The sequence below is a fragment of the Plenodomus lingam genome (genome assembly GCF_022343315.1).
Source record: "Plenodomus lingam strain CAN1 chromosome Unknown contig_11, whole genome shotgun sequence".
NCBI lineage: Eukaryota > Fungi > Ascomycota > Dothideomycetes > Pleosporales > Leptosphaeriaceae > Plenodomus > Plenodomus lingam.
The window spans coordinates 612,545-632,227 of record NW_027093929.1 but is presented as its reverse complement, the minus strand read 5'-3'; the positions used below and the strand labels follow the sequence as shown (position 1 = coordinate 632,227).

The 19,683-nt window shown below is 51.2% G+C and overlaps 6 protein-coding genes across 6 annotated transcripts; 1 reads left to right on the top strand and 5 right to left on the bottom strand.

Annotated features, from left to right (window-relative positions):
* Nucleotides 1-241: 241 nt before the first annotated feature.
* On the bottom strand, nt 242-946 carry IAQ61_000633 (uncharacterized protein; the record flags this gene model as incomplete). The annotated part of the gene is made up of 1 exon (XM_066094760.1): nt 242-946. The coding sequence occupies one exon, from the start codon at nt 944-946 to the stop codon at nt 242-244; it is 705 nt and encodes a 234-aa protein (XP_065955068.1).
* A 5,000-nt stretch (nt 947-5,946) lies between these two features.
* Nucleotides 5,947-6,785, bottom strand: IAQ61_000632 (uncharacterized protein; the record flags this gene model as incomplete). The annotated part of the gene is made up of 2 exons (XM_066094759.1): nt 5,947-6,142; nt 6,559-6,785. The coding sequence occupies 2 exons, from the start codon at nt 6,783-6,785 to the stop codon at nt 5,947-5,949; spliced, it is 423 nt and encodes a 140-aa protein (XP_065955067.1).
* Nucleotides 6,786-6,806: 21 nt separating this feature from the next.
* On the bottom strand, nt 6,807-9,501 carry IAQ61_000631 (uncharacterized protein; the record flags this gene model as incomplete). The annotated part of the gene is made up of 5 exons (XM_003842689.1): nt 6,807-7,561; nt 7,667-8,492; nt 8,606-9,047; nt 9,100-9,234; nt 9,335-9,501. 5 exons carry the CDS (start codon nt 9,499-9,501, stop codon nt 6,807-6,809), a joined length of 2,325 nt encoding a protein of 774 aa, XP_003842737.1.
* Nucleotides 9,502-9,797: 296 nt separating this feature from the next.
* On the bottom strand, nt 9,798-11,512 carry IAQ61_000630 (uncharacterized protein). Its single transcript, XM_003842690.2, has 3 exons — nt 10,982-11,512; nt 10,758-10,926; nt 9,798-10,706 (listed from the first exon to the last, which is right to left on the bottom strand). Exons 1-3 carry the CDS (start codon nt 11,282-11,284, stop codon nt 10,129-10,131), a joined length of 1,050 nt encoding a protein of 349 aa, XP_003842738.1. The 5' UTR covers nt 11,285-11,512; the 3' UTR covers nt 9,798-10,128.
* Nucleotides 11,513-11,618: 106 nt separating this feature from the next.
* IAQ61_000629 (uncharacterized protein) lies at nt 11,619-15,072 on the top strand. The gene is made up of 3 exons (XM_003842691.2): nt 11,619-11,965; nt 12,105-12,652; nt 12,701-15,072. Exons 1-3 carry the CDS (start codon nt 11,872-11,874, stop codon nt 14,270-14,272), a joined length of 2,214 nt encoding a protein of 737 aa, XP_003842739.1. The 5' UTR covers nt 11,619-11,871; the 3' UTR covers nt 14,273-15,072.
* Nucleotides 15,073-15,722: 650 nt separating this feature from the next.
* STU1_1 (suppressor of tub2 mutation) lies at nt 15,723-19,601 on the bottom strand (the record flags this gene model as incomplete). Its single annotated transcript, XM_003842692.2, has 5 exons — nt 15,723-17,874; nt 17,924-18,841; nt 18,894-19,012; nt 19,075-19,472; nt 19,544-19,601. 5 exons carry the CDS (start codon nt 19,599-19,601, stop codon nt 15,723-15,725), a joined length of 3,645 nt encoding a protein of 1,214 aa, XP_003842740.2.
* Between the last annotated feature and the right edge of the window lie 82 nt (nt 19,602-19,683).

The following is a 19,683-nucleotide window of genomic DNA, read 5'->3' as shown; positions in this document are numbered from 1 at the left end:
GAAGGTCATTTATGCACAGTCACTGACGTATTACGGTAATACAACAGTGTTGGCCAGCATGGGCGTTTGTTCACCCTTGGACGTGACGCGGCATTATATGGGCCTAGGAGAAAATTATGATTCAGATAATCATGTAGAAAAATATTCACAATAGGGTATATATATAAATGATACTACCGTAACGCCCTGCTTAAGGAGAACCACAACACCGCGCACAACAGCCGAGTGTCTTATCTATGGTCTAGACAAGAGCAGCCACAGTCTGAGTATCCTGCTCCTGCTTATCCGCTCTGATCCAGGCCACCCCCAGCGCAATCATGATATCCATTCCAGGCGCAACATGTACGATATCCTGCCGGGATATATGTTTCCATTCTTGAAACCGAGACATGGTGGACACAGGATTACCTTCAACCAGGATGCCCTTTTCCTGGCCTTGCACTTTATTATGCACCTCGACCCGCCACCCATAGGCAGCACGATCATGAATATCAAGCTCTAGCACCAATCCATAAGTAAACATGCCTCCGAACACATGGCCATTGCACAAATAGATATTAAAACGTTGCGATGAAAGTTGAGAACCCAACATACCGTAACTCGTCCCCTTCAACCCCCTCACCAACCTCAACTGCCAAATCTCCTCTTCCCCTCTCATCCCATAATACTTTGCCCCCTTGCCGCTCCAACTCCGCCTATTGCGTATGATGCGCATGACTTCGTACCCATCCAGCGTCCGAAACACAACGTTATCTCTCGGCCCCTCTTTCAGATCCAGAAACGGGGCCAAGACCTCACCAGACGGTGTCGCCCGGCTAATAGAAAACGACGCTTTCGAAGACCACAAATCTCGGCTTTTGAAGAGAAAGGTCTCGGGCTGTTCGGCCATGAAGCCTCGATACACCATTAGGCCTGGAGGCGGCATGGGTGCGAGATTATGCGCCATATTGGGTTTTCTGGGCTTCGAGTTCCCCCTTTTTCCTGTGGGGGGGGGAGGGAGCGGCACTGTTGGAAGGGTTTGAAGGGGGTGCCGTGGTGAAAGATGAATTTGATGTGTGTTTGTGTGTGAAGTTTGATTTCAAGGCGAAACTGCGGTGTGGTCATGTGGTCCCGGTGACCCTGGTTCCTTTAGGATCTACATGCGGATTCGGATTTGCGTTTGCTGGCTGAGTTGTTGTCACCGCCACATTACCGGTATGGCGAGATTGTCCAATCAAGATAGGGAGGCTGTGTGATGAAACGCTAGCCCAATCTAGTCGCTCTGCTCGCTAAGCCTTTCGCCGGGCCTGACTCTCGCTCTTGTGTGTTCCTGTTCGTCGAGGGTTATGTCTCCGTCTGTCGTGTCCTCAATTCACCATCTTCAGCCAAGAGCCAGCTGGAGCCGTCAATTAACAGTCGATGCAAGTTGGGCGAGCACAAGGCGAGGATGCAGACTCGAGATCTCCAACTGACCACCGATGACAATTTCTATGATCTAATAAAACATGCTACGAATCGGCACAAGTCTACTATGAATTTCAGCATGTCTCACAATACGCCAGAGTTTTTAAAGTCTATCAATTGTGGTTAAGTAGGGAGTCTACAGACATAAAGAAGGATCGCCTGACAAATACGATGAGCTTCTCAACTCTCATTCAAACGATTGCTCTGCTCGACCATAATCTTTACTGCTGCTCCTAAACCAGAAAGAAAATCAAGTAGGTGACGTCAAACTGCCTTTGAACAAACTGTGATCCGGATCCGAATCTACTCATACTGAGCGACAGGCATTTTGAACGTCTTCCTTCCACTATTTAAGTGCACCAAGAAGAACAGCTCTGAATACTGGCCCAAAGTTATTCGTCTTGTCCTTGGTGACAGGTAATAATTGAGATAAAGGCATCCACAGTACCACGAATATCAAATAGATCAATGCAGAGATATTGACAGGTTTGGGCCAAAAAGCGGAGGCGGGCCTCTGATCTTGCGAATGAGGAGGGACTGCCTCTAAATCCTGGAACAAAGGCCCCATAGGCACCAGAACATCGAATCTTGGCCTCGTTCAACAATGCAAATTGATCAGCCTTTGCTCAGATGCTTTCGGCCATATGTAGGTACGTACCTCGAAAGCCGTAGTGGACTGCTGTTCGCTCAATGCATTAAAGGAAAATTCGCTTTCTGGCCGTGATTGGACCCACTCCCCGATGATTTGGGACCAGCAACTCTATTGTTGTCCATGGCTATGAATAGATCCCAAGGGCGCGTCGACTTGCCATCAGTGGTGATGCAAATTGGGAGGATCATTCAAAGGCTTCTACCTCGAGGCTTCCTTCCTGATTGAGCATCGATATGGGTTCACCGATGATAAAAATGATCCGCAATGCAGGACGCCTGCGCCAGTGATCCCTTCCAGGATCCTGTTCCTCCCAAAATGCTCCGGCAAACAAGTTCACAAGACGGTCCGGCTGTATGGCTCCCGTAAACCTACCGTGGCTTAATATCAAGAAGTAGCAAGAGGCTAGAAGAACTGTTTTGCCTACGAAAATGCCGAATTCTTCTGCTCTTACAGCCACGAATGGCACCATGGGAGACTCGAACCGAATTTTTGGGTGCCTTGATTACGGCCTTATCTTGGACGAACCTGGAGTACCTTGACTGGTACAAAACGCTGAGGAAATATTATCGGTACGTCGTTGAAATCCGGATACTCTAGTACGAGCGACAAGGTGTTGTTGTTTCACAGAAACCTCTACGTCCGAGACATCATCTTGCGGATACTTCCCATGGTTACCACATAGAAGGTAACTGTGGATGAAGGACTCTAAACAAGAGTAAACGCTTCTTGGTCGGTTTGTTCTTTCCTAGAGTTCTCTGTGGAACAAGAATCTAGAAAATTTAAGAGTAGAGTGAGTGGTCGTGATGTCGTGACGCAGGCGCATGCATTCAGCAACATCACAAATAGGATCTTGGGGTGTCAGCTACTTGACTAATCAGCTGGTACTAAAGACACAAAGGTCTTCCTTACGAAGAAAAGCCCGGATCCTGGTTTTGACCGGTCAGGTTTCAATCTTTTACTCAGAATGAGAGGCAAACAGTTCATTCTGAAGGTTAGGACGATGAGGACCGCAGATCTTCATTAATCATCGCGAAGTGCCCTTGAGGGAGCCACAGCGCACCAGAACACCGGAAAAAGCTGACCGACTGAGATTCTTTGTCGTTAACTGAAAGGCTCCATAATTCAAGGTTTCCATCTCATGATGAAGCATGGAGCATACCGAGGGATCAGGCAAGTGTCTAGTTAGACACTACCAGATATCGCTTTCGGAGGGTATAACATCCTTCCTATTGGAAAAGTGTGCCAGCCATAGAGATGTATGGCATTTAAGTGAGATTCACATTGTGGGTCCCCCAAAGCTCCAAGTCCATATTTCACCTTGATCAAGCTACCGACGCGGGATTTTGAAGGAACCATGCACAAGGGGCTGCGACAGGGCACTACCCTACCGGCCTAATAAGACATGCCTCCGAACGAGATCGACACACGAACAAGCTTCTGTGGAGCTTGCTGCAGGAACTCCACATCTTGTATCAGGGGTGCACACATGTTAGCAGGTAAAGTGGTCTACAGGGTGTAGGCATGCGAACCAATATGTCTGTAGGGAGATTCCTGAACTCTGGATGCAGATACTACCGGTATAGTTCTGATTGTAGGTAAGAAGGATTTGTCCACTCACAACCTCGCATTCGTAATCGGTTTCTCGGTTCTTCATATGCCTTTGGGTGAGAAAACAAATTAAGCTCCTGCACAATCCACACCTCGCGTCTTCGATCAACATCAATCCTAGTCTGTCGCTCGATCGCCAGTGCTAACTTATGGTACCTTAAGAAATTCGCCAACCTCCACTGATGTTGCAGTACATACAGCCATACACGTTTTCAGCCCGACTTTTAGGCGCTCCTTATTTGTACATATTACGATTTACCAGAGAAGATGGCGGGAACATGCCCAAGCTCGCAGTTTTCGGGCCTTTTTCCCCTATTGTCCGCATTAATACATCGCCATTGTTGTGGGGCAGAGTTGACGCGTTGCCGCGATTACAATCGTCAATCTCTACGGTGTTAATTGTCTGTCTCAGACTTCAACATGATTGTGGCGGAGTTACCTATCTTACATTACGTAGTAGGTGGTTCGGCTGTATATCAGTGGATCTGGACGCCGTAGGATTAAGATGCATTTTTTATTATTATGGTAGGTGCAAAATATGCAAATCTTTAGATATGGATGTGCGATTGTGGTGGTGCTTGAAGTGTGAGAATGTCTTGAGCTTGTCCTACATTTTGGAACTATAGGGGTTGTAGAGCCTGTATTCTCTGTCTAGTTGTTGCAAGAGGTTTACTTGAACGTCTCCCACTACCAATCTAGGCTCGACTGGAGTGCAACCTGCTGTGACATGTTACAGGTGTAACAAGCTTCCGCAAGGCAAGCCTTCCTCCACATAAACCCCACAAGCGATGTCCACAAGAGGTTTTGAGCCGGGGTACGACCGGGCTGGGAACTATGGGGGAGTGTACTGTTGGCTTAGAATCCGATTCATGGTAGCTAGGTATAATTATGAGGACCTGTCCAAGTCGCTAAGATTCATAGGACAGATGGTAAATTTGCCGGGGCTAACACGTACGGTAACGGGTGGGAGTACTTGATTTCTTAGCCCAATCTTTAATTGTGCTCCGAACTTTGTAATTACACAAGGAGGATATACAGTACCATAACGATGCACATGAGAACTGTTGACATCTCTGGGACAACAAGAGGGAGTCAGCCAATCAATTAAATTCCTACACACTGTGCGATTTGCAGAAACAAGGTCAGTAGGGATGCAGGGTGCATAGCATGGTGTGTTTATGAAATGTGAACAATCCCATAGCTACCGGTAAACCGAGAGAGAAGATCTAGACGTCGTAGAGTCCCATGCTACAATAACTTTAGACAGCCTTATGTAAGATTATCGCGGTCCTGTGAGATCATAGTTTAACACCTTGCCAGAATGAGCCGTCGTCTTCGGATTAACAGGCCCAATGGTCGTTTCGCCTAATTAGTGCGGTGAGAGTTTAGCGGACCTTTCTCAGACTAACTGGTTCCATGTAGAAACATCATACGTTGGGTACTGTATGTAAGCTGGATTTGGCCGCCCTGTCGGTGCGACTACAACAAGAGACGGCACTTCTTGGGGACGGAATACATTGGTGATGATGACGCCGTGCCGTAGTATCCTCTTTGTGGGTTCAATGATGCTAGATAGCCGCAGTTCTATCAACAGATTGGCATTTTACCATGTAAGACCAGCCTACTCCCTGCCCCGACCAAAAGTGGACAGACACACGAAACGGAAGTGTCGCGCAATCTGACTTTGTACCAAATGTCAGGGGAAAGATGTCAAATAGGACCGTAATTAGCCTTTATGACCATAAACGGGCCATACCGTAGAACACGCCTCGCCTTTCTGTGCATCGATACGTGAGGGTGTCTACTTACTTGGTCGCTGTCCAGTCAAGTACTTAGCTCTCACTATCAGCCTACAAAGCCTGCTCGTCCTCTGCAGCCATCTCACCAGTTGCTGTGAGACCCTTTCTTCTTCGACACTTTAACACACTGTCTCTGCCACTCCGAAGCTCGTCTCCATAGCGAATTCATCTAACCATGTTTGCTGTGACTTTGGTACTGGCGCTCTCAAGCGCTGTCTCAGCGCTGTTGGTTGTAGGTTTTCCAGCTCCAAGAGAAACCGCTCTTACATCAATGATATTCACTAAAGTAAAAGGCAAAACTGCCCGACCCCGTAAAAGATGGCCGAGGTGTAACCATCTGGAACGACCTTGCTTTCAAAGGTGGCCAATTCGGCATTCCTGCAGATGGGCACTGCACCGATCTACACTTGGTCTACGCCGACTTTAACGACAGGACGAGAAGTCTCAATACGGAACAGGGTTATCGTTGCGAATTCTTCCTGTAGGCGACCACGTCCTCCTTCCACCCACTTCTCCTTCCCTAACGTCTCCCTCTCCATCCCCTTTTCTACCAACCACCCTAACGTGAAGGACCACCCAAATAGTGACCACGGATGCCCCACGAACGGACCTCGTTTCGTGGTCGGCGCCACCAATCAAACTATTGCTGTTGACAGTCTACGCCCCGACTTCGACAATGCAATCAGCAGCATTGAATGCACCGTCATCGTCGGCGACACTCCCGCGATTAATGACCCATCACACTGCGAATATTTACCGGGGACCGCGTAGTTGGGCCTATCGTAATACCTTGGGGTAGCTTTGATGATGGGAATGATTTCGGTTGCTGTTGCGAGTCGAGAGGCTCCTTACCACCTAATATATCTCCGCACGCACGACGCGACGAAATTACAAGCTACGTCATTCAACAGCCCCGATATCTAGCGCACGAGCTGCGTACTGCGATAGTAGCATGCGAGCTTTCCTTTGGGAGGATGTCAATACGCTGTCCCACCCTCTATCTTCTCTTGAAGCAGGATCACTGGCTAGACCTAACCTGCGGCATGTCCTTGCTACCGCAAAGCTCTTCTTTGCTCGTTTATTTCTTCTGTCAAGTAGTTGGTATCATATCCGCCGAATCTTTGCAGGCCGTGGACACTCGCTTGTTGCAAACGGTCAAAAGTGTTGTCGATTCCGCCGTAGTAGACTAAAAGGGGAAGGATTGTTGATTTCACTATGTCTTTTTTTGGTGCCGAATGAGAAGTGATGGTAATGGACTGTGAAGTTAGGGGGCAGCCGGTCATGTCGTGTTCTTGGTGACCTTGTCAACCCGCTCTTTGTCTTATTTCTTCTCGTTCTTTCTTCTCGTTCTTTCCTCGAATAATGTCCTCCTCAGCCATACCTTGCATCCTGCGCATCTCTTCCTGCACCCCACTTCCACACATACTCACCTTTCTCCTCTCCAGTCTAACCAAGCTCTCACAAAGCCTATGCAGCAACCACTCACTCTCCCCAATACCGCTCATCATCGGACTATCATCGCCTATCCAATCCCAATTCACCAGGCCCTCTTCCTCATCTTCATCCTCTTCTCCCTGCTGTTCCGGGCGCTCGTCAATGTGCTCGCCATTCTCCTCGATGCCTCTGTGATTGTAATTGTGATTATGAGCGTAGTGACGAGTAGTCAATCTGATCAAGCGGGTAAACTCGACCCACTCCTCATAGGAGTAGCATTTCTTGGGCAAGTGGAGATCGCGAGCAACAGCTTGAATAGTGAGAGCGAGGTGGTGAGATAGTGATGAGTGCGTTGGTGTGGCTGAAGTATCTTGTTCGGCTTCCAAGGCCAGTGTTTCAATGGTGGGCACACGAATCACGTCTGTCGTAGACGTGTCTGGGTCGGCATCGGTAGCGCGATTGGGAATGTCTGCTTCAATATCTATGTCATTTGGATTTGATAAGGTTTCAGGGTCAGTGGTTTCAAAGCCTTTCTGTAGGCGTCGTTTCGCGGCGCGGGTCTCGATGCGGTGTTGAAGCCAGTCGAGAAGCCAGGGGTAGCGATTCAGAAAGGCACGGTATATACCTATTCCGCTTCTGTCAGCAACTTCACTTATCCTTCCGCCAGAATGTGAGTGGTACGCCATTCTCTGAGAGGGTCAAGGGCAAAGGAAAAGATGAGAAAACAAACCTTCCCTGGGCAAAATTGCCCAATCTGCAAAACCATCCCATCCCAACTTGAACTTTGCCACAACTGTGTCACCCAGATCACCGACGAGAATCGTCATTGTTGGCACTGCAATAAGACTCCACACCACAAAGAAGCAGCGTCCTGCGTTACTCTTTGGCGCAAGGTCGCCATAGCCTATGGTCAATAGACTGATGTAACAAAAATATAGAGCCCGAAAGTAGGTCAAGCCCAATGTATGTTTCTCAGTTTGCCAGAAGATGACAGCACCGATACACCATAGGATACTAAAAGTACTTACGGACCAGAAAAGCGCGATCCAGCGCTTGTATTGGGACGATGAGGCTTGAATGCGGCGCATGGCTTCGAATCGGTCCTTTTCAGCTTTGAGGAGGATGATTTTGGGGGTTTTGTTTCGCCTTAGGGCGGTTGTAACGTGAGAAAAGGTTGGTGCGTTTTCTTCTTGAGTCCTTTCTCCTTGCTCATCTAACGTGGGTCGATATTGTCGAAGTTTCATGGGTGCGCTGATGCTCAAAGGCACTCTTGATCGCTTCCGGACCAAATTATGAGCTTCAAGTTCGTGGTGTCGGAGGTCGAAAGAGTTGATGACTGTTCGTTGGACAACGCGGGAGCGGAGACGATCAACGTGTTTCTGGACCACCTTTTCTTCGCCCAGTTCATGTACGGCTTTATAGAGCGAGGAGACAATGAGAGCGAGCATTATGATGCCAAAAACAGAATAAGGGAAGACAATGCCGCGGCTGACATCGGAGGTGGGAACGAGGTCGCCGAAGCCAACGGTCAGGATGGTTACATCGCAGAAGTACAACTGCTACGAATTAGCTCTACGAGCAATATATTGCCATTAGCTGGCCGTGAAAAAGATCCGCTCGAGCGGCCTGTGTGATTATTGAGACTTGTGGTGACATGGATAGAACTTACCGCATCGCTGAAGCCCCAAATCTCCCCTTGGTCACTTTCCAACTTTGCAAACACCGCTGCCCCTCCTGCCAACCAGATGAAGAATGCCATTGTTTGAAGAATCAGCGTCCGCTGACTGTCACTCAGCTTGAACTCTTCCCCGTAATGTCCCAGAAAGTGTCCCGACATATTGATCATAAGAATCATGGAGCAAATGGTGTAAAACACTGCTGCTGCAATGGCGTACCAGAAGCCTTGCGTATAACTCTCGATGGGTCTATCAGGAGGCGTATAAGTATTCATACATACTGTAATTGCAATGAGAAAACCGGAGGAGAGATACCAGAGAATGATGGTAGCTGGAAGTGCGATGATATAGCGCACGCGCTGAGTGAAGTTTAGGAGCAGGAAGACGTTGCCAAGAAAGCCACAGATGAGAGAGACGACGTTGATCCAGTAGCACCTGGAATCTGTAAGTTTTCAACTCATCTAAAGATATAGATTATACTTGCCACCTAGGGTCAGCGTAAGGAACGCCTTCCAAATCGGATAGCCACTGCCCGTCTACGTAATTGGTCTGTCGCCAACTTGTAACTAAGGCGGCAATGGAGGTTACGTTGGCTAAAGGTCCAAGGGTAGCGGCTAGAAGTCTGAGGTATCGTTAGTGAATCTCCTCATCTTTTTCTTCTAATATATTGATATAGAGACTACATGTCAGGCGTATATCGTCTCACGATATCATAAACTTACGGAATCCCCGTACTGGCAAACCACCAATCACTTTGGTCGCCATCTCTCCATCTTCCCCATACACTCCACCACTTCCTTTCCTCTGATTCAGGCGACTCTGACGCTTCATCTTGCGTTGGTCTATTTTCGGAAGGTGACGGCGAAATTGTGTCGTTGGTTGAGGTCATGGTCTCGATGTCTGAGACATTGCCCTGATAGCCTTGCAGGTCGCATCCAACAGATCCAGGATATTACGATGATGAATGGTAGGACTGGGACATGCTATGCGCGGGAAACCGCGTTATTTGCAAGTCCTTGAAGCCCGGAAGATATGGAAGACTGAGTTGCTGGGGCAGGAGACTAGATCGAAATAGGCATGGTTATAGAATGAGAGTGTCGGGATACGGCTGTAAGGCGTAGCAAGGGGTCAAAATAGCGTGATGGGATGTAAGAGGGCGTGGATTAAACGTCCGAAAAGCAAGAGGAGCAGAGAAGTTTTGATTAAAGAAGATCGTATGGTGCTAGATCTGGGGGGCATGACTTGCATGACACTAGCGTCGATCAACCACATGGGACGAATGCCAAGCCTTCCGCAACCAAATGCTTATTCCTGCTCATTGTCATTTGGATGAAGACAGCACCAGAACCCATACTCATTCATGATCGGGGCCCCGGTGAGAATAGAATGTACTGCGCGGATGTCTACTATAACTATCGAGCATAATCATTGGATTTCCAGTTGTATCATTGGATTTCCAGTTGTTTGTTGTTCTTTTTGACTATCTGCAAACTTCGATATTGTCAATATCAGGACGCTATTGCGCCTTCAATTTTTCAGTCAACTCTGGTACCTTTTCGAACAAATCACCAACAAGCCCAACATCTGCGACCTGGAAGATGGGTGCTTCCGGGTCCTTGTTGATCGCAGCAATGACCTTGCTGTCCTTCATACCGGCCAGATGCTGAATAGCGCCAGAGATTCCAGCGCAAAGGTATAATTGTGGTGCGACATTCTTTCCTGTTTGTCCGACCTGTAAGCTATTGTCGGCGAAGCCACTGTCAACGGCCGCTCGCGAGGCACCGATGGCAGCACCAAGTGCATCAGCCAGAGGAGTCATGATCCTGTCAAACTCCTCCTTTGACTTCAACCCACGTCCACCAGACACAACCTTGTCTGCTGATCCCAGATCGGGGCGATCTGACTTTGCGAGATCCTCAGATATCCACTCGGTCTGGCATTCAGCCTTGGGGTCGACGCCCTCTTCAATTGATGCAGAGCCACCCTCGGTCTCTGGTGCGGGGAATGCGGTACCACGAACGGTGACAACCTTGATGCTATCGGAAGACTGGACGGTCATGATCGCATTACCGGCGTAGATTGGACGCACGAATGCTGAGAGGGTTTAGCGACTAAAGCTAGATCTTGTGTACTATGCCCACTTACTGTCTTCACTCTCAATGGCTGTGATGTCGGATATTTGCTGAGTGTCTAGCAGGGCTGAGACGCGGGGCATGATGTTCTTGCCAAAGGCAGAATGGCCAGCGACTACATGGGTGTAGCCGCCCTTCTTGATGTTCTCAACCAAGAGTGGCGCATAATTTTCGGGGAGGCACTGTAACAGTTTGTTAGCACCATGCTGTTCCCCTTCTTGGTGCCAATATTCCAACCTTGTCGTACGCAGCATTCTCTATGTAAATAACTTTTTCCACACCCTTCGCCTTTGCCGCCTCCTCTGCGACCGACTTGACCCCACCTCCAGCAACAAATGCAGTTATTGACCCTCCGAGCTTTGTTCCTGCTGTAATTGCGGCCAATGATTGTGAGACGAGTTTCCCCTCCTTCTGTTCGAGAACGGCGAGTGTGGAGGCCAGTCGCGCAAAGGCCGAGTACTGTGGGACGGCGGTGGGATGCGACGACCGCAGCGATGCCCGCGCCGCTCGGAGCGCGGTATTCCGTGCTATGGAGAACATGGAGGGCGATGAAGATGTGTATGCGTGTGTTCACGAAGCAGCCAACGAGAAAGGGCAACCAGAGTCCAGAGAAAGGACAGTTCCCGTGCCAATGTTGCAGTCGACCTAGACGGCTTAGCAGGCGGAGACAATGACCTCGGTTTGAATCCAAGGCTGAAGTTGGCTTATCCGCCGCTAAGCCCTTGAAGATTGCATTGGTGGGACGCACACTGTGCCTAGAGTAGAAGCAGATGGCTAGACTGGACGCAGGCAAATGATCACGTGAGTCATGTCTTGGCAGAAAGAGAGACGAGCATCGCGAACTTCCGACGCGCCTACCACGCCCACACGGCCTCGCATCCCCTCCATGCCCACATTCACTTGCACGCACCGCGCCCCTTCACCAATCTCGCCGACCTCGACTTGAGTCGCGTGACTCTTTTCCCACCGCGTGCGCCACCAACAATTCCTGCTTGCGTGTCCTTAGCTACTGCGCCTGCCAAGCTCGCAACGCGCCCCAGTCTTGACAGGGACATAGGATAGTAGGTAGCCTAGAGTAGGCATTACTTCTGCTGCTGCTGCTCCCCAAAGCCACTGCAACCTCAGCCATGGCCGACGAGACCAACGCAAGCGCATCATCTGCGCAGGAGCCCCCGATTGCTGCAGAAGGGCTTGCTGCAGAAAACAATGCGCTCGATCAAGGTATGTGTTCCTGCACCTTGGCGGCACTGGCCATGAGCAGCCGACTCCTCGCGCGCTCCTAGTATGGCCCTGCGATGCCGCTCTTTAGCTGGCATGATGCATGGCTTCAAAAGGGACTCAGACTCACTAACCTCCCTAGACACCAACATGCTCGAGGACCCAGCCCCAAAAGAGTCTTCGCAGTCACCCGTGCCAAACACGCCTGCTGTAGCTTCAGACAATCCCCTCGATGCGCCCGACGGCCCCCGCCCTGAAGCAGAAGATGCAGACGGCCAGGACGACGAGGAAATGGGCGGCGTCGATGACGCCAAGAAAGAAAAGGACGGCGATGGCGCGCAAGCCACTGACCCAGAGGCACAAGCCAAAGCCGATCTTCAATCTGCTGCGCGCTCACATTTTGTCAAACAGACATATGCGACCATCATCCCCAGTTATGCCACCTGGTTCGACATGCGCTACATCGACTTCCGCGAGCGCAAGGCGCTGCCCGAGTTCTTCAACGGCCGCAATCGCAGCAAGACGCCCGCAGTGTACCGCGATTACCGTGACTTCATGATCAACACCTACCGCTTGAACCCCTCCGAGTACCTCACAGTGACAGCCTGCCGAAGGAACTTGGCAGGAGATGTCTGCGCCATCATGCGCGTACACGCCTTCCTTGAGCAATGGGGACTCATCAATTACCAGGTAGGCAAAGGCTAGCAACCACCCAAGAGACATGATTAACTTGCCTAGGTCGACCCTCAAGAACGGCCTTCGAATATTGGACCTCCTTTCACAGGCCACTTCCGCGTCACGGTCGACACACCTCGCGGACTACAGCCATTTCAGCCAGGCCCAGGCTCCAAAATCACTGATGGCAAGCAGCACGCAGGTACCGACCGCGCCGCGAGCTTGCAACCCACTGCCAAGAGCGAGACCAAAACGCTCGCTGGACGCAACATCTACGAGGCAAACGGCAAGGAGGCTTCCGCCGAGCCCAAGGAGAAGGCTACCAATGGCGAGGGAGCCGCGAATGGTGGCTCAGTAGATGTAAAGGATCTCGAAGCTGCAGTCAAGGAGCCCCTCAAAGTGATCAACTGCTTCAGCTGCGGTGTCGACTGCACTCGCGTACATTTCCACGAAGCCAAGCCATCCGAACAACCCGGACAGACCAAGTCAGTAGGTGGATTGAAGCGCGATCTGTGCCCCAGGTGCTTTGTTGAAGGCAACTTCCCATCCGGCACGTCATCAGCAGACTTCGCCAAAATCTCAACACCTGAGTCTGCATTAGCTTCAGAGACCGAGGAGAAGTGGACAGAAGAGGAGACTCTTCTTCTTCTCGAAGGCCTTGAGGAATTCGATGACGATTGGAATCGTGTTGCCGACTACGTAGGAACTAAGACGCGTGAGCAATGTGTCATGAAATTTCTCCAACTCGAGATTGAAGACAAGTACATTGAAGCCGAGCTCCCAGAGTCGCAATCCGCAGCCCCTTCAACCAAATTTTTGCGCGACCTTGAGTACCTCAGCCAAGGTCGCGTTCCCATCCACCACGCCGATAACCCTATTCTCAGCGTCGTCAGCTTCCTCGCCGGTCTTGCTCCTGCAAACGTCACCGAAGCCGCAGTGGCATCTGGTCGCAGTGTCGGTGAAATGAAACGCATGCTCCAAGACAAAATCAACAAAGCCCCTACCGCGCCCTCGGAAAAGGGTAAAGAGAAGGAGGGGGGCGAGATATCGACACCCTCGGCCACAACCACGGACGTCAAGCCCGAAACCGCAGAAGATGCCATGGACATTGATTCCACCACCGCTACTGCCAGCAAGGACGCATCAGCCAACAAAGACGACAGCCTCAGTAATCCTCTGGTCACCCTTCCCTTTGCCCTCAGCGCCGCCCGTTCCTCTGCCCTCGCCTCCCACGAAGAACGCCACATCACGCGCCTCGTCTCCGGCTCGGTGAACCTGCAACTGCAAAAGCTCTCCCTCAAACTCGCCCACTTCAACGACTTTGAAAAACTACTCTCCGCCGAGCGACGCGATCTCCAGCGTCGTAGACAGCAATTATTCCTCGACAGACTCAACTTTCAGCGTCGTGTCAGGGCGCTCGAAGACGCGACGAAGAAGGTTGCGAGTAACCTGGGCGGCCAGGGCCTGCCGGGCAGTATGAATAGCGAGGAGGCGGTTGCGGCGCTCACAGAGGCCGTGAGGGCGTTTGGAGTCGGTAGGGGCGAGGAGAGCGTGGGCGTCAAGAGCGATGTTGGTATGACGGATGTTGCGCCCGTTGCTGAGGGAAATGAGGGGTATGCAAAGTTGGAGATTTGAAGTAATCAAAAGTTATACTATCTCAACACTGACGGGTGGAAGCGAAGGAGCAGTAGGCGGGGACGCGGGGGAAACAGAAGCCAGAAAAAACAACAGACAGCATGGACAAACGATGACCATGATGAGACATTACAAGCGAGGCCATCGACCGATTGTTTTTGCTTCTTTTTTTGGATTGGCTTGGTTTGGGTTTCGGTCTGGCTGGATCAAAGTGTGTCGGTGTTTTTCACGTGTTTTCTGGCGTTTTCAGTCGTTTTCTCCCTCGACTCGTTCGACTCGTGTCTTCTTTTTTTTTACACTTTTTTTTTACAGGTTATTCTATCATACTTTGTCCTCCTGTCTACATGTCTGCTTTGTAACTTGCGTGCTGCGGTCCCCCGCCTCCCCGCCTCCCCGCCCTTTGGGTAGTTAGATCAGGATAGTCGCGCTGTGGCAAAACGCCGTCTTGGTATGAATGAATATTATTGGAGATGTTGTGGACTGCGATGTTGGTGGTGAGTGCGGTGCGTTGGAGTCGATGGGTTATGGTGAAATAGCCATTAACCATAGGAAAGGACAGGACGGATTCACTACAGAACTGCCATACTTCTCCTAGCACGGCTGTCAACGCCACTGCATCTGTACACCTCCTCCACCGTCCCCGCTGGAATAAAAAACCTCTCGAACCCACACACAACGCAATTAAACTCACCACACAACACACCAGCTCCCCGCAACCCACCACCCCATGGGAGAGAAATCACAAACAAGACCCGAACCCCCGCAACGAAACGAATTGAGCAAGACCCAGCGAATGTATGAAAAAAAATTTTTTAAAAAAAAAAAAAAAAAAAAAAAAAAAAAAAAAAGAGAAGCAAGAAAAAACAAGGAGATGGTGAGATGGAGATACAGTGCAGGAGGAAACGATGCAATAAATGATAATATAATACAATCTGATATACAATTATACAAATCACCCACCCACACCCCGTCTCAACCCCACTTCCCCCAAAATAATTGCAAAGAAAGAGCCAGCCAAAACGCCAGATACCTGTCTACTCTTACTTGCCCCGGCCACGTGAAAACGCCCTGTCATGGAGAAGGAGAAGGAGAAAATAAAGGGGGAAGAAGAAAAGAGGAGACTGGCGGATGCGGGATATGGGTGGAAATGTGTTTACGAGGCGAACGAGGAGTTGACTGGTGTTATGAAGAAGAAAAGAATGTGTAATAAAGGCCTGCCTGGTGATGTCATCCTTTGCTTTTCCCTTTTTCCCTCTCCTTTGCCTTCTTGCCTGCGCAGCACGCCTACCGCCTACCCTTCATTACCGACTGCGTTCAGATAAGCAAAGGAAGCCTGTATTACTATTTCCACCGCACCAACACCACCACCATCGCCGTCACAATTGCCAGAATGCCCATCCAAAGCCTATGCGCGCCCGCCCACCTCTAGACCAACTGGAGAAGCAAGATGCTACGCAACCCCCCTCTTGGCGAGGTAATACGTCAAGAGATTCAAATGCTGCTCACTAGCCCCCGCAACCGCCTTCCAAAACCCGCCGTCCTCTTTACTGTCCACCGGCCCCTTCTTGGCAATGCGCTCATGCAGCTTCACGCAAAACTCAATGTCTGCCTTTCTGACATCCGCGTCGGGGTCATCCATGCAGCGGACGGCTAGTTTGCCTAGGCGGGAAGTCTGCTCGGCCGAGAGCGTGACGTTCTTAGCGCCGCTGATTTCGACGAGCGAGGCGAGTGTGGAGAGCGCCATGGTGGTGGTGCGTGTAGCTGCTGCTGTTGTTGTGCAGGCGAGCGAGTTTGTGCTGGAGCGCGAGTTGGGTGAGCTGGAGGGGGACGAGGGCGGTGTGGCTTCAATGAGCGAGAGGACGGCGTTGAGGCAGTCGGTCGTCTGGCCGTATTTGACGATTTCGTCGGCCGTGGCTTCGAGGTCGACGGCGATGTGCGAAGTGTTCTCATACTGGGCTTTGGTTCGTAAAATGGCGCACAAGACGCGGCCAAAGTATTGTGCGGTTTCTTTGCGGTATAGGGCAAGTAGAGCGCGGATAGTGGCCAGCGCTTGTACCTTGAGGTTCATTGCCTTGAGTGGGGGGCCTTTTAGATCTTGGATGGGGAATTCAAGGAAGTCGAGGCAGGCGAGAAGGAGACGGCCAAAGTTTTCATCGTTGGGGCCCCAGATTTCTTGGTTGGATTTGACCATGTCTTGCATGCGGCGGAACATGTGGGCTTCCACAGTGCGGCCCTCGATTTTCTTGATACCACTCGCAAGGAGCTGGCGATTCTTAAGAACTTCCGCATTCGGCGTTTCTTCGCGTTCGGTGAACAAGACACTTCCCGTGCTGGCAGTCTTCTGGTGACCTCTTGGGCGCTCTTCACCTCCATTACCCATGATGATATCGCTCGAGGCGCTCTCAGTGCTATGTCTCCGTTCATTACTCTTCTCATTGATAGGCAGTTCCTCGAGGACGGGCTTCTCCCTTGTTTGATCCGCAGCCGCTGGCTCCTCACCAACGAATGGATCTTCGTACACTTGTACTTCGTCTGCATCTGTCCCCCTTGTGCTTGGACGATCAGGTGATCTCACACGTGGGCTACGAGTTGATGACCGAAATCCAGAACCTTCAATATGTCCCATGGACTTTGGACTCCTAAGCAAAGAAGCTCGCGGGCTGGGCACAGGTAGCCGTCCGGCTGACGGAGCGGGCTTAGGAGGGGTACGTTGTACTGCTTGCGACATTGGGCGTCCAAGGCTTGGGATCACCATTGTGAAATTATCGTCGTCTTCAATGGCTTCACTATCCGCCAATTGGCTCGTGTTGAGTCCATTGCGTTGACGGAACGGAATGGTTGCTGGATCATGCTGACTCTGTGATCGGACCCAGGGCTTCACCATGGTCAGCTCCTCGTCTCTTGCTGGGCTTGCGGCCGGGCTCGCATGTCGTGAGGTTCCACCAGTGCCCTTGCTTCCCGCGACAGGTTGTCCAATCCGGGACTTACTCCGGGCGGGACTTCCAGTCGGGCTGTTCTGTGTCTGTGCTCTTGGTCGGGCGGTGTTCTTCGGTACTGCTGCTTTCTTCGCCGTTGTTGTGGCAGCCGGCGTCTTCTCTGGGGTCATCGATGGAGTAGCTTTGCCACCTGCTGCGCGCCGTACTGCATAAGGATCGGCTGTCGCAGGTCTGTTGATTTCAGGCCGGCGAATTGGTCGACGTACTGTTCCACTCATCAAGGAGCCTGTAGTGGTAGAGCTCTTCAAGGCCGACTTGGTAGACTCTCCAGCCATTGCCGAGGGCGGCCGTAGCGATGCAGAGGGCGCAGTCGATAGTGTGGACGTCGTCCTTGACCCGGCACCCAAAGACTTGGATGACAGCGATTTTGCTGGCGTGTAGCTTGCAGCAGCAGAGTTGGGTCGCTCAGGGACACCCTTAGCGGCCGCCAATTTTGCCCTCCGCTGCTCAGCAATCTTCTCTTTCAAGGCGTTCCTGCTCGCACCAGGACCCACAGACTTGGAGAAAGAGGCTGTGCTGGTTTGCGATGAAGCCATGGATGCATTGGGATTGTTCGGGTCTTTCTCAAGCGCTGTCTTCTCGCGCTTCTCGAGTGTGTCAAAGATGCTACAAATGGGTCAGCGGTTGTCAATAAGAGCGGTTGCAGTGGACTTACATCTCCCCCCGTTGAGGCCAGACCAAGGCGAAGACCCAATAGGTGCTTCGGTAAGCCTCTCGCACCTTTGGATTGGCATCAGTGACACCGCGCCTGATGAGCTTATCCAACGAGTCTAGTCCACCAGAGTGCTCAATGTGCGAGTTGTGCTTGCGGATCAAGGTCTTAGCCCAACTCGCTGAATGTGTTCTCGGCTGAACGTTCTTGTCTTGTGAGGCCATGACGACGTGATGTAACAGTCGACTGCTGTACGAAACATGCTGAAGGATAACCTCCACTGTGGCATTTCCGTTCTGGGCAGCGATGTTCTTGGTAGCAGCACACATTTTGACGAAGGACTGCATCAGAATTTCCACCCATGGGTCAATCGCTGATCCAAGTGTCTTTGCAAGTTCTTGTACCAGCAGACAACCATTCGTGGACATGGTCGTTCGCAATGTGTTGGCAACTTTTAAGATGCCATCGAGCAGTGACTTGATACCTGCGATGAAAGCTGCGTGGAAATCGTGAGGTGCATTTCCTTTCAGTATGCGTCTTAGTTTTGTGCAATTCTTGTCTCGCGCCAGCCAGTTGGTCTCCGACTCTCTGCCTTCGTAGCAAGGTAACATATCCCTAAAGACATCTTCCAGCTCGCGCTGCGTATATATGTGAATGGGGTCCATCACGACGGTCTCGGTTGGTGGGGGCGCTTCATCTGCGAATCCGACATCGGGCTGCAAAGCCTCTGCCCTCTGCTTGGATATGGGTCGTGATGCTGGCGCTGACGCCGGTGCTGCTGCTGTTGCTGCTGGCATTTCTGTGTCCTTGGCTATCGCTTCGGCGTCGAGGTGTGAGGTGATGTAAGTCGCGATGGCTTTGCGGACATTCAGGGCGACGAGTTGCTTTTTGAGATTCGCTTTTGCGTGTTCTGGCGCGTGTCTATTCGCAAATCAGTCCCAAGTACCTTGTGCTCACAACAAGAAGTGCGTACCCGAATAGTTCTACAACTGCCTTCTTGGCGGTGTCGCGTACGCCTGCATCCGCGTCTTCGAGATTTGCGACCAGCTGGTTGGAGTAGCTTTTGAAGGGGAGACCCTCGCTCTTGTTCATCTAGAATCACGCGTTAATCCTTGGTTGCACTTTCCCTCTCGGACCGTGACGGCAGTGCTGACCTTGACAACCCAGCTCATCGAAGTATCCTTGGCACGCGCATTGCTGCCTTTCATAGCCTCATGTATCAGCGTGTCCACCTCGGTCGGACACAGATTGTGTAGATCGGCCAGGATCTGCAGCGCTGCGGTGCGGTGACTTTCACGCGCATCGCCCAGTTTGTCCGCCAATATCGAGCATAGCACCGACGACTGAGCTGTGATGACCTGTGTCTCCTTTTGCAGCTGGAGGCGCTTGATGAAGTGGCTGAGTGTTGAGAAGCCCGTTTGTACGAGAGCGGCAGAGGTGGCAGCGGTAATGGCGAGGCGGATACATTCGAAGATGGTCGCCTGGCACTCCTCTGGCACGCGGTTGTGTTTAATGCTCGACTTGAGGGTGGTGAAGAGAGCCAGTCGCTGTTCTGAATGGGGGTGCGCATGTCAGTTTGGTTTGTTCTGGAGGCGCGATTGTTTCGGCCAGACTGGTCCTTACCGACGTTGGTCGACGGCTTCTTCAGCGCGCTCAGCAGGGTGGCCGCTTCAGACTCCATGGTTAGTATCAATTACAATCGGTGGTGTGGCGGGGTATAATCATGAGGGTTTGACTGGCAGGCCCATGTGTTGTTGTAAACA